Source organism: Physcomitrium patens, chromosome 11 (assembly GCF_059467195.1).
Source record: "Physcomitrium patens ecotype Gransden chromosome 11, ASM5946719v1, whole genome shotgun sequence".
NCBI classification, from domain to species: domain Eukaryota; kingdom Viridiplantae; phylum Streptophyta; class Bryopsida; order Funariales; family Funariaceae; genus Physcomitrium; species Physcomitrium patens.
In genome coordinates this window covers 15,310,800-15,323,664 of record NC_143420.1, presented here as the reverse complement: position 1 = coordinate 15,323,664, position 12,865 = coordinate 15,310,800, and the positions used below count along the sequence as shown (strand labels likewise).

At 34.0% G+C, this 12,865-nt stretch overlaps 2 protein-coding genes across 6 annotated transcripts; one reads left to right on the top strand and one right to left on the bottom strand.

The window, feature by feature from the left end:
- The first annotated feature begins 95 nt into the window (after positions 1 to 95).
- LOC112288241 (small ribosomal subunit protein uS3x) lies at positions 96 to 1,852 on the top strand. Its single transcript, XM_024532236.3, has 6 exons — positions 96 to 203; positions 353 to 500; positions 628 to 799; positions 936 to 990; positions 1,329 to 1,460; positions 1,596 to 1,852. The coding sequence occupies exons 1-6, from the start codon at positions 174 to 176 to the stop codon at positions 1,749 to 1,751; spliced, it is 693 nt and encodes a 230-aa protein (XP_024388004.1). The 5' UTR covers positions 96 to 173; the 3' UTR covers positions 1,752 to 1,852.
- Positions 1,853 to 7,345: 5,493 nt separating this feature from the next.
- On the bottom strand, positions 7,346 to 12,594 carry LOC112289056 (uncharacterized). Of its 5 annotated transcripts, none has more exons than XR_016505609.1 (5): positions 12,326 to 12,594; positions 10,388 to 10,773; positions 8,364 to 10,226; positions 8,073 to 8,153; positions 7,346 to 7,974 (listed from the first exon to the last, which is right to left on the bottom strand). XR_016505609.1 is itself a non-coding variant. In XM_090254403.1 (5 exons), the coding sequence occupies exons 2-4, from the start codon at positions 10,700 to 10,702 to the stop codon at positions 8,102 to 8,104; spliced, it is 2,184 nt and encodes a 727-aa protein (XP_090110529.1). In that variant the 5' UTR covers positions 10,703 to 10,773; positions 12,326 to 12,594; the 3' UTR covers positions 7,346 to 7,974; positions 8,073 to 8,101. The 5 variants fall into 5 exon arrangements, 4 of the variants coding, with proteins under 4 accessions (XP_090110529.1, XP_024389761.1, XP_024389762.1 ...); XM_090254403.1 differs by having other exon boundaries at positions 8,073 to 8,107; XM_024533993.3 differs by lacking the exon at positions 7,346 to 7,974 and having other exon boundaries at positions 7,997 to 8,153.
- Between the last annotated feature and the right edge of the window lie 271 nt (positions 12,595 to 12,865).

The following is a 12,865-nucleotide window of genomic DNA, read 5'->3' as shown; positions in this document are numbered from 1 at the left end:
TGATTACCGGGTATCAATCGGACGATTAGGGTTCCAAGGTACGGGTTCTGCGTGTTAAACCTGCGACAGACTAGGGTGTAATTCTTTTCGCGCTCGCGCTCGCGCTTCGTCGCCCCAGCTCTTCTGTAGCCTCGAATTTTTGCAGTTTAGGCGGTGCGAACCTCTCTTTCAACATGGCAACTCAGATGAGCAAGAAGCGGAAGGTGGAATTCTTCGCTTGTGAACAAGTTTTTGAGACTTTGGCTGTTTTTTTTTTTAAATGATTTTTAATTGTTTTTTTTGCTGAAAACTCACTAGGGCACATTTCGAGTAGATCACAGCACTCATGTTTGTTTTATCTCTTTTCTCACAGTTTGTAGCAGACGGTGTTTTCTTCGCCGAGCTCAATGAGCTTCTCACCCGCGAGCTCGCCGAAGATGGCTATTCTGGAGTGGAAGTGCGCGTCACTCCCATGCGGACCGAGATCATCATCCGCGCTACCCGCACACAGAATGTTTTGGGTAGGTAACCAGCTCTGTCAAGTTCATCGGTGACGTCGTGTTCTAGAACGAAGAAAGATCAGGGCTTTTAGGCGGAATTTTTTATCGTATGAGTTCAGAGGATTAAGGTAGGGCGTGTTGTCTGCAGGTGAGAAGGGACGCAGGATCAGGGAATTGACTTCCGTGGTTCAGAAACGGTTCCAGTTTCCTGAGGGCACAGTGGAGTTGTACGCTGAGAAGGTGAACAACCGTGGTCTGTGCGCTATTGCGCAAGCTGAGTCTCTTCGATACAAGCTTCTCGGAGGTCTTGCTGTACGCAGGTTTGTGCTTCTACACAAAATATACTTTTAAATGGCAATTAAATTTATTCAATTAAATGGTAATTGAATGTATGAATTGTTTTAGCCAAATTGGAAAAAAGGGATACTATAAGTTCTTGAACCTGCGGTTTTTTAGGGCTTGCTATGGAGTGCTGAGGTTCATCATGGAGAGCGGTGCCAAGGGTTGTGAGGTATGGTAACCTCTACTGGATGTAGTTTGAGCCATTGAAACGTTTTGTTTAACTGATGGACCTAGTGGACAGTCGTATGAATGTATTTTTGCGAAATATCAACTACATATGTCATGCTGTATTTACTCTCATTATAAAATCTCGAAGAAAGGTGGTTTGCGTTGTATGAGCAACCGCCTTACATGCGTTTATAAGATTGCATTTAACTCGCGGTCTCACGTCTGAATCTGAACATTGCAATTGAGCTTTAGCACTGCTTCACTGTTACATCTGGAAGATTGCAGGATATTGTATGTAGATTCATCTTTGTCTAATTAGTTTGTGGGTGGCGGTCACAGGTGATAGTGAGTGGAAAGCTTCGTGCAGCTCGTGCAAAGTCCATGAAGTTCAAGGACGGATACATGATATCATCTGGAAGCCCTGTCAACGACTACATTGATAGTGCTGTAAGACACGTCATGTTGCGACAGGTATTCTTGACAGCTTTTTAATCTTGTTAGTCTCAACCGTTCACTGAGTTTCTTCAATTATTGTGATTTCATTCGGAAGGCTCGTTTATTAGTTTTTTACTACGAATCTCAGGTTTTGGATGTATGTTTTTGCAGGGAGTGTTGGGCATCAAGGTTAAAATCATGCTTGACTGGGACCCGAAGGGCAAGCAAGGACCTATGACTCCCCTTCCAGATGTGGTTACCATCCATATGCCAAAGGAGGAGGAGGAATTTGCTCACAAGCCTCATGTAGGAAAGGAAGAGTTGTAGAGCAGAGAACTGCGAATGTCATTTTCATTGGAATCGAATGTAAAAATCAATTCTGTGCTCCTTTGCTTAACCATCTAAACGGATTGTTTTCGTAGCTTTTATATCTTCTTCGATAAATGGTCTCATGTGCTTACTTGATAATGTATGGTGCATTTTAGATTTAAGCTAATGGAATTAAGCAATTGATTTTTCTGGTAGATATTTGACATCCTCGTTCATATTTAGCTTCATGATTACAAAATATCAGTAAAAATCTTGGTTGTTGAGTATATATTGTCAAATAACGCTACAGAACTGAATACCTTAAGTACGAAGTAGAATTTGGGTTTTTGCAAGTTATTTGTCCTTGATTGAATTGCATGCAAAGACCTGTTCATAAGGGACAACAAGCCGTCGTTGCGATCGATCACTACATGCGAATTGCAAGATTGATAGTAGTTGCACGAGGTGAAAGCAATAGCGTAACACGGAAAACTCCGTATTGGCGATGTTACTTAATAATTTCCAATCACACCTGAAATTCAGGCAATTGCTGTCAGTTCTAATGAGAATAAGTCAAGTAGAACACAAATTTCGTACACTTTTCATGAGACCAGTTTTGACACTCTTATGGTTGGGTTTAAGTTTACATTGTTTTTGATCATGGAAAAATGTTGCAAGATAAAGTGGCTGTGTTTCAATTTAGGTGGTATTTTATTGGTTGGGGTGGAATTCAAGTTCAGCATAAGCTGGTTGAATTTTGGTTACCTCATCCACATATTAACATCCATAGGTAGCACAAAATTATGTGAAGCTTGATAGCATAATTAGGTGCCATAATTCTTGATTATGAGAAAGCAAGATTTTCAATTTTGTAACCCACCACCAATTGGAGTTAGGTTTGTCTATGTGTCAGATTTGGGTCATAGAGTATCTTTAGCTAAAACATTTATATGAATTCTGTTTTTGGGCCAAATTGTGTGAAACCACTTGGAATCTTCTTGATATCTATTACCCTATATGGGGATATTTTTCTTTCATTTTTACACTTACTGCATATATGTTGAAATGCTTAAGTTATCGAAAATGGATCAACAACTTTAATGGTATTAAGATTCTCTGCTCATTCACCTTTCAAGTTAACAAAATTAACTTCTTATAAGCATACTTGGGACATGTGCAAAGTTTGCTTTGTAGAATTGTTTATTCATCAATTGTAAGAGTTTTTTAAGGCAGTATAAATACAAAATAGAAAATTTTCTTGGATGTTTACTTTGTTTTCTCTCATTTATTGTGATGCACTACAATCAATATTAAGTCATTTTTCTTTTCATTAAGCTGTGATATACTAAAAGTTATAATTTATAACAAATAGATGCAAACAAATTATTTATTAACTTTCTTTATTAGTTGTAAAACTTTTTCTATTTTCATTTTTGTAAGTACAATAGTCATTTTATACTCTTTAGAATAATTGTATGCATTATCTTCTATTATATTCATTTTGTTTTTTTTCAAAGTTTGGTTCAATATCATGTGTGCAACACACATATAAAAAAAATTATAAAAAATCAATTAGTCACCAATTTTAAAATTAAAAAGTACCAATCTCTTTTGAAACATTTATATTGATAATAAACTTAATTGAGACAATAAAACTTTTTTTTTTGTTAGTTTGCTAATAAATTGTCTTAATAAACATCCAAATTTTATTATAATAAAAATACTTATTTTATTTTTGAAAAACTTATATTATTATCTTACATATCTAATATATTCTAAAATAATAAAAATATTTATTATACTTAATTTCATGTATAATTTTCATAGTTATTTTTTATTTGTACAATAATATCTAACATCAAAGATCAAATTTAGTAACCTTAATATAAATATTATATATTTTTATTAATTTTTATAATAATAATACTTTATTCACAAAACATTTTACACAACGTTTTATACAACAAACAACTATTGTAATACTTATAGTACTAATAAAAAGAAGATAGATTATTAATATATTATACATTTTATTATATATATATACATATACATATAAGGGAATGTTGAATAGACCTAGTCCTTTACTAAATTGACTCATCTATTCTAACTATCATGAAAAAAAAAATGACATCTAGATTCATTTTTCTATTACTAGATCCAAAATCAATGAAAACCAACTACATTCATTATAATTACCATATTCTTCATCATGAGTAGTTTAATTTAGTAAAAACCTGGATCTATTTAACATTCTCAAATATATATATACATATAAAATAATTAACAATAAAATATTTTATTTTTCTCATAGTTACTTCTATGGTAGTTTTGAAACATGGTTATAATATTAATGCTTTAAATCAATGAGAAATTATATTATTTTTTTCTTAATTATAGTTTTTTTTTTGATATATTTATATTATTATTTTAAAAATATTTTTATAAAGATATACATGATATAAAATAAAATAAATTTAAAGATTATACTTAATTTTTGTATGTATAAATCTACAAAAATACATATGTAAGATAATGATAAGGATTAGTATGTATTATTAAATTTAAATTATTAATAATACATACTAATCCTAATAATGCATACTAATCTTAGAAATATCTTTAAGATATATTACATAAAATCAAATGAAAATAATTGCTAATCACAAAAAAAACTAAACAATGGCTAGAATTTAGATGATGGCTAAGATTTGTAGAAGCTATAACTTTACAAACACTACTGTAAGAACATCTTGTGTTTAAAAAATCATTCATATTTATTTGTCTTATGTATTTGTAAAAAAAGATGTTAAAAAAATAGAAATTATCATACTTTATATATTTTCTCATATATATTTTGGTTTGATTTATGTTACTTTTACCTCATACTATCATGTTTCTTTAACATCATATAGACCTATATATGCTAAGATTTAAAAACACAAAATATTATTTTTGTAATTGCATTTTGTTGAAACATAAATCACATACTTGTTTGTGGGTTTTGAAATTCAAGAGTACAATCTTTAAGTTTTAAATGTCTTTGGAGTTCAATTTTGTCAAAGAAGGTTTAGTTTTTCTTAAAAGATGATTATTTATCATTGGATAAACTTAATATTATGTACTTGTGTAGTTTAAAGAACAAGAGGTTCTATTAGTATAACTGCTTGAAATAATCATTGTATGTGATACATATGTTTTTTTGCACATCTCATTAAAAATAATTAGTACATGATGAGAACAAACTATTCAATGTATTTTTAAATTACTGATATAGTAACCAAAGATTTAAGAATGTTAGTAATCTTTTTAAATCTTGATGGATCTTTTAAAGATTTTGTACTGCCTTTAAACTTTGTTAAGTATTTCAAAATTTTAAAAAACTTATCATTAAAAAAATGTTGTGATTATCAAAGCCATGTAGCAATTATTAAGAATGTTTGCAAGAAAAAGTAACCATTTGGTATTCTAAGACAATTTTTTGGGTTTTTTTAAAAGATAACACACTTAATAAATGAGCAATAAGTAACTAATTGAAAAAAAAGAAAACTTCAAAATTAATATTTTAATCTACTTTATTATTAAAGCAAAAAAATAATTCTAATAGACTATCTAATGTGAGATTTTTTTATTTATATAAATTTTGACTATATTATATTAAAAAATAAAAATAAAAAGCTAAAGAAATATATCATAATAATATAAGGTAATAATATGGAGATAATATTTAATTATAACAAAAATAAATAAATTCTATAGTCTTACATCCTAGCCATTATTGATTTGGATGCTACCAAGTATGTTATATTATTTAAATTTTTATCTAAAATATATCAATACATGTATCATCTTATTTCTTTTTGCATCAATTCTATCTAATAAAAAGGTAAAAAACCATAAATTATGTATATAGACTTTAGATGTAATAGTTATTCAAAGACATTAAATTAAATTAATTTAAAATTTGGTACAAAAAGTATCAAGTGTATGTTTCTTAGATGTTGTATATGAATTAAGATTTAAAGCTATATATATACATATATATATATATATACATATATATATATATATATACATATATATATATATATATATAAATATATAAAATTAAAAGTTAAGAAAATAATTAAATCTTAAAATATCAAGGTTTTGAAGCATATAAGTATTATCAATATTCAAAATTTTATTTAAATATTTTATAAAATAATAAAATTGTACTTATTTATTTATTACTTAGTAAATAATAATAATAATAAATTGACACAAAAATCAAGATTACAATATTGTAGATAATAATAGCATATCACTTCTATAGACTAACAAATGCATTAGAAAGAAGACACAACATACAAAATTTGTGCACAAAGAAGACATGAGTCCTAGTAGGCATAATTATTATGTAAGTGAATAGTGAGCACTTGAAAATAGGTAGAAGAGTAAAATATTATAAAGAGATAATAATAATAATAATAATAATAATAATAAAGAAATTAAAATTTTAACAATGTAGCTTTATTTGTTGATTTATAGACATTATATAAATGATTTTTTTTGCAAACATAATTAAGTAAAATAAAACTATAGAAGGATTTGAATTCTTTATAAATAATAGAATATTATTTATCTAAAAAGTTTTAAGGATGTTTTTTAGATGTGGATTAGATATTTAGATTCTTATAGATAAACCATGTGCTTATTACAACTTATTCTATAAGTTTCTTGTCTTTAGAAAGTTGCGTTGATAACAACTTATAACTTGATACTTGGACCACAAGCCTTGTGGTTCTTAGAAAGCTTCCAAAAGACTTTCTTTATAAATAGTATATATAAAAGAAAAAATAAGTCCATTTAAAGTCTTGTAAATACCTTTCTTATATCTTAGTCTTGATTGAAGACTTTATATTATCTTTGTGATTGGCAATAGTTATTTTATTTTTTTTTCTTTAGTTTTTATTTTATTTATTTTTATTTATTTTTATTTTATATTCATTTCTTATTTCTTAACTTTCTTTTTTTTGATGATACAAGAGTGTATTGTCCTTGACAATTAATCATGTGTAAGTGTTTTGTACCAAAAAAAATACAATGTACTAGATTCTAAGATATATAACAAAATTGCTTGTTAAAGTGTATTTTCTAGTGTAAGGTGTATGTTACAATAAGACATTTATATTTTTTGCTAAATCTCTACTATGACAACTATAATAACAACTACAAAAAAATGCATTTAAAAATACATCAAATAGATGTGAAAAAAACTCTTTCGGATAGAAAATTGAAAGAAGAAATCTACATAAACTAATTGAATGGATTTATACAAAACAACAAAGGTCATCTTATTTACATGTTCTAAAAACACATATATGGCCTCAAAGAGTTAACAAGGGCACAATACCAATTCGTTGACATATTTTTTTGTTTTGATAAATAAATAAATGTGTAATTTATGAAATTATTATTAGTTAATTTTTATATATAAATGATTTGATCATCTTAATAAGAAATAAAGATGATCAAATGTAGAGGGTTGAAAATAATGATAAGAATTACCACATAATGTAAAGTCTGGTTTTGTTAAGACAAAAGTCCCTACACAAAATAAGTTGTTTGTAAAAAAAAAAAAAAAAAAAAAAAAGAATAAATGGGCAAAGGTTTATGAAGTCTTCAAAAATATTATATCAGTTTTTTTGTTAGTACAAAATTTCAAAGTGTTATATGAGTCAAAGTAGAAAGTGCTTTTCAAGTTCTTTTGTTGCAATTCCAAGCCTGCAAAGTTATCTTGTATTTATGTATATGTATATGTGCAAACTGTAACAATTAAACATGCATTAATATTGTATAACTTTTCTTGTTACAACATATAATGAAAATTGTCATTTGCAGTTGATCATTCTGAGAGTACTTGCAAACTGATCATTTACAAAATTTCATTAACAATTTTTTTATCACAATGGTCTGATACCTCAAATATAACATCTTCTCAATTTGTAGTAAATTATTGCAGGCTTTTTGGATTTTTTTTATTGAAACTAGCATCATTTTGGTAAACACATGTATTTTTTATGTCTGAACATGAACTGTTTATAACTTCTACGAATGTGTTCAATTACCAAGGGCTAAATTTAAAAAACAAGTCGTTCTAAACAGATTATTTTATAGGATATACTGTTATGTGATGCTAACTACCATATCTTCTTAACAGTCTTTACTGTAAAACACTGACTATCCTAGAGCACTGCACCTGACACACCATACACAACTGCTGGATATAAGACACCTCATCAACAAATCCTGACAAGGCACAAGAATTCATCAAAAGTTCATAGGTAGAAGATGCACCTGATTATGAGCCACCCGCATATCCATTCCTAAGCCTGGTGTTTGACAACATGGAATGGGAGAAGCTCAAGACATATATTTCTAAACAACGAGCAACAAGGTTTGCATGTTACACCCCATGTGATGTGTACCTAACCTACTGTTGCAGGTAGCAAAACAGATATTTGTACAGAATTATGGTCAGCCGTTACAAGCTAGAAGCGCTTTTAATAAAGAGTAGAAATTGATGGATGCATATGGGCATCACAGAAGGTGCTCAATCATCCAAATGAGTTTCCTGCGAGGGCCTACCGCCTGAACTCCTGAGATCTCCTTCAGAGAGCCCATGGTCAAATGCAACAGATCTCTTTCTTGAACCTTCCTCTCTTGGAACAAATCAACAAACACTCCCAAGCCCCCGCTGATGAGCCACTCAGTTAAGCCCCCAACTTCCTCCAGCTTGGATCGTATAACGGCAGCCAGATCTACAGAGGGGTTAATCCTCTTGAAGCCGGAAGGTTTCAATGAAAGTAATCGACATCCCAAGCCTCCACGGCGTGATTTTGAGTCCCTCGAGACCTTGTATTGCTGTTTGATCAATTCAACCGAATGCCTGTTGGTTTTAAATCCTTTCACATTATATCCGTTCACATGGTTTCGGAAAGAATGAGAAGCAACCCTGGCCCCCAACCGGCTGCAACCATTATCATGATCTCTAATCCTAGAACCTGACGTAGTTACGTTGTTCGCATGAGAATGAGCGAATTCTTTGGACATAAGAGAACGTTGCAAATATGCTCTCTTCAATGGATCCTCCTCTTCCATAAATCCACCTGCGTTCCTGCCTAGGAAGCTAATTCTCCTGCTTCTTGAATTGAGAGCCATTGCATTATTACTACTGGTGACAACATCAGACTCATGGTGATGATGCATCAAATGATCCCTGGTGGATCCATGTAACAACGGCACCCTAGCACCACTCTCACTGCTGCGCGCCTCGGTTGAACTAGGCACGCTCCCCAACCCTGAAACCATCGTGGCCTTGCAATTATCCAACGCAGCCAATGACGAAGCTTTCATTTTCTTTGTAAACAAAGCAGTGGAAGCACTATTTTTCCCCTTGACCGGCGTTAGCACTCTCTTCCTGATTCGCAACACTGATGTGTGCAATGGCGCCAGTTCGTCCTGCTTCTCAAGAGCGGCTGACGATCTCCTCAGCAATTTCGCTTTCACCACTGGAGAAGATGCATTATTAATCATCTTAGAAGGCAAAGTTGACCTGTCTGCCACGGTCTTTCCTTCCCGGTGGCTTGGGCTGTCAGCAAAACGAGCTAACTCTAGGCTATCATTTGTTGGCGATTGTTCTGTCCCAATCCCTATTACAGTCATGCTTCTCGCAAATTTTGATGGCTTCTTTTTCGGTGCGGTTTCCTTTTTCGATGCAGACTCTGCGGAGGCACCTCTGACGCCACCACCAGATAATGATTCTGAGATATCATTCGTCATCTCTTCCACCGATCGTAACTTTCGTTTATTATCAGCAACTTCAAGTGCTGTAACTTGTGCGTCAGCTCTAACTAAGGTCTTTTCATGCTGTGGTCGAGTGTCTCTCAACAATTTGGATTTCCGCCGCTTGGATGCGGGAGATGTTATCTGTTGTGTCCCCGTCGTTCCTAAAGTAGGGTCTGCTTCCTTCTCGGAGGCAATTACGAACTTCGTCGTGGGATTGAGTATCATTTTCCTATTCGTTATTGCCTCATCTTGCTCATTCCTCAACTTCTGAGGCGCTGGTTTGGCATATACCAAGTCGCTGTATGAGACAGGCTTCCTCGTCCTCAAGCTGAGCCTCCTCGAATATTGAGACGAGGATGATTCTCTAGCGATAGTGTCGCCTGAAGCAAAACCATTTGCGTTTTCCCCAACATCGGCAGAGAGACTTCCAGGTAGATGCTCATCTTTCTCCTCGGCTGTTGTCTTCTTGCACACTTGCACTGATGGGCTTGCAGGACTGTTGTCGTTGACTGTCAGTGCAGATAGCATTTTTTCCTTAGTCAAAATGCGAGTACCGGGTTTCCTCCTCTGATATGCTCTCCCTGCATTAAGAGGGGATGCATTGGATGGAGGCAAGGCATCGACGCCTTTCTCTAAGTTACGCTTATCAAGTTTGAGAATAATCTGTAACAAAGCAAATGATTGTAGAGTTCAGATGGTATACGAGTTTCACAAAACAATATTGGTTCAGAATCGTCAGAAAAGTACAACATGTACAAGCTTGTACACCAAATTTAATAGATTCCACAGCTATCTGAAAAACCAGGATTCTCAACGAAGGCTACCTTTGCGTATTTTTGGTATACATGCCCTTCTTCACCATCCGAAGAAGAATATTCTTCTCCATCATTGTTGGACCGTTTCCGCTTCCTGGAAACTGCGCCACTAACTCTAAAACTCCTAGAGCTTGCCAGCCGCGGAGATGGATCTGAAGGAGGAATCCAAAAAATAATTCGCTGCTGTCGAACTTCAAGAGAAGCTGAATTTTTATCAGGACAATGACCGTCCTGGTGTCCTCCTGCAATATTCTTCGGTGTCTCAGAGGAGGTTAAATCCAGACCTGCCAATGCTGCCAATTGCTTACGCTTCGTTTTTGCCATTGTAAGTGCAGCTAGTTACTTTTTCTTTCTCTAAAATTTGCGTACGCTTCACATTCTTACATGAATTGATCCTATGATCAAAAACAAAAGAAAACTAGTATTAGGGCACAGAGCATGTTAGCGAACTTTTGAATAGATACAAGTACAAACGCTAAACAAACAGAAGTAGATAGCCTATGGAATAGAGCTAAATCTCAATTGCGATGTGATATGTTTCTGGTTAACAATACAGAGAGCTATGGCAAGCATTATTTGAACTCTATCCTTAATCGATAATTAATTGCTCTATAAAAAATATGCAGCAGAATTTCTGCAGTGATATACTATGCTATCTGCTTCAATCCCGTTATAAACTATGTCCATGACGTATGACAAACACACTAGGCATTGGGGTTAAGTCCACACAAACCGGGTTCTAAGCTTTAGAGTTTAAGTTCGTGCTAAAATTATAAGATCAAGACAGCATGCGTAAGTATACTTTGATGTAAGAATCAGACTCAAAGAGGCAATCGCCATTCAATTTTGTACATCCAGTGCCTGTATACGTCTACTACCTTCACAATAAGCATAATTGATTCATATCGGCGTACGCAGAGACCAGGCCATAGCCTTTAGCTTACACCTGGACATTTGTGGTCCGTTGCAAAAGCAATTCCACAATGAAACGTAGTCCATAGGACCTACATTTAATCAATTACAAATTTCCTCGGACTGAGAAATAGGCAAAGTGCAATCACGAAGTCACGCCACTAAACCACAGCCAGTGCATCTGCGTTTTCAGATGCGTCTGCGACACTTACCTCGTGTAAATTTGCATCCAGTGAGAACATCTAAGAAGATCGCGGCTGTCGCAAATGAGTAAAAAAAAGAAAAAAAGGTAGATTCGCAAAAATATACAATAAGATTCACCAGTGAGCACTAAGCTGGAAACAAGTATCCAGGTCAAACTGCTGTAGGTTTTCTTGATAGGGTTGACACTATCCCGGAGCCACAAAAAGGATTCCAAAGAAATCATTCCGGAATCCACATTTCGCTTGCAAGACTATCCCTAGCATAATTGAGTATTTTCAGAATCTGCATACACAGAGCTACAACAACTGCTCATACACTGTTGTCGATATGAGCTCGTCACCACGGCTGTTATCTCTACCTTCGCCTGTTGACCTAACAAAAACTAGCAGATGCATGTAAATGTTAGCAACGAAAAAAAGAATACAAAGAAAATCAAAATCCTTCACTAGGAATCTCAAATTATTTCTATATGAACGGTAAAGTAACACTAATTGCTGATGTGCCTGTTTCGCCTCCGAATCGCCCTCGAATAATGCACATAGGTGCCGAATGGAAATCTCTACCATCAGTTCTCACAATGTCGGCGATAGTGCTGAAAGCGTCTAAACCTATGCCGTAAGCGCCTAAACGTCGATTGATCTACATACAGCTGCCTACACGATCGACTGGGAGACCTCCATTCCAAAATTTTAACACCGCATTCGTTTCTACTCCACGACGGGGACAAACGCGAAATGATTAACCAAACGATACTCAGCTTGAATGTAGCATCTCCGCGCGATAGATGGAAAGCAATAGTGCGCAAATGCAATGACAGGAATAGAATCCTACCTTTTTGCTCTCTCTATTTCTCTCTCGCTGAGTCCCGGACATCCTGCGTAGAATTCTTTCGTCGATCGCGAAGCACGCCTTGGGCGACAAGGCGATGTCTGGTATACTCACGTCGCTCGACCTCTACTCTCCTCCCCTCCCCTGCCGATGCCAACCCTTCCTTTCTTCCTCTCCTCCCCTTCAGCTCACTAGGCTTTTGCCACAAGCTTGCAAGAGGCGTCGATGTTCCTTCCAAATACAATATGGGCAGTGATGGTGCGACGCCTTCGCTGCGAAAAAATCCCAAGAAAAGTTCCCAAGTGCCTTTTGTCCGGGAACGCTGTCTTGAGCACGTATTCTCCAGAAGTGACGTAGGATTTGGTCACTCACGGAATCGAGACGCCGAGGCTAATGAAAGTCGTCAATATACATATATAATTATCTATCTTTCTCATATTTTTTAATGTAGATATGAAATTGAAGAATCTAGATTTTTATTCTTGCTCAGTTGTGGATGCCACAAATGACGAATGAATGACGCAACTGTCGTTCAGATAACGA

Bases quoted from the DNA above. Each gene is read 5' to 3' on its own strand.
- LOC112288241 (XM_024532236.3), top strand. From the start codon at position 174: ATGGCAACTCAGATGAGCAAGAAGCGGAAG. The intron at 800-935 runs GTTTGTGCTTCT...GCGGTTTTTTAG, and splicing joins GGAGGTCTTGCTGTACGCAG to GGCTTGCTATGGAGTGCTGA. The intron at 1,461-1,595 runs GTATTCTTGACA...ATGTTTTTGCAG, and splicing joins GACACGTCATGTTGCGACAG to GGAGTGTTGGGCATCAAGGT.
- LOC112289056 (XM_024533991.3), bottom strand. From the start codon at position 10,702: ATGGCAAAAACGAAGCGTAAGCAATTGGCAGCATTGGCAGGTCTGGAT. The intron at 10,227-10,387 runs GTAGCCTTCGTT...GCTTTGTTACAG, and splicing joins TATACCAAAAATACGCAAAG to ATTATTCTCAAACTTGATAA.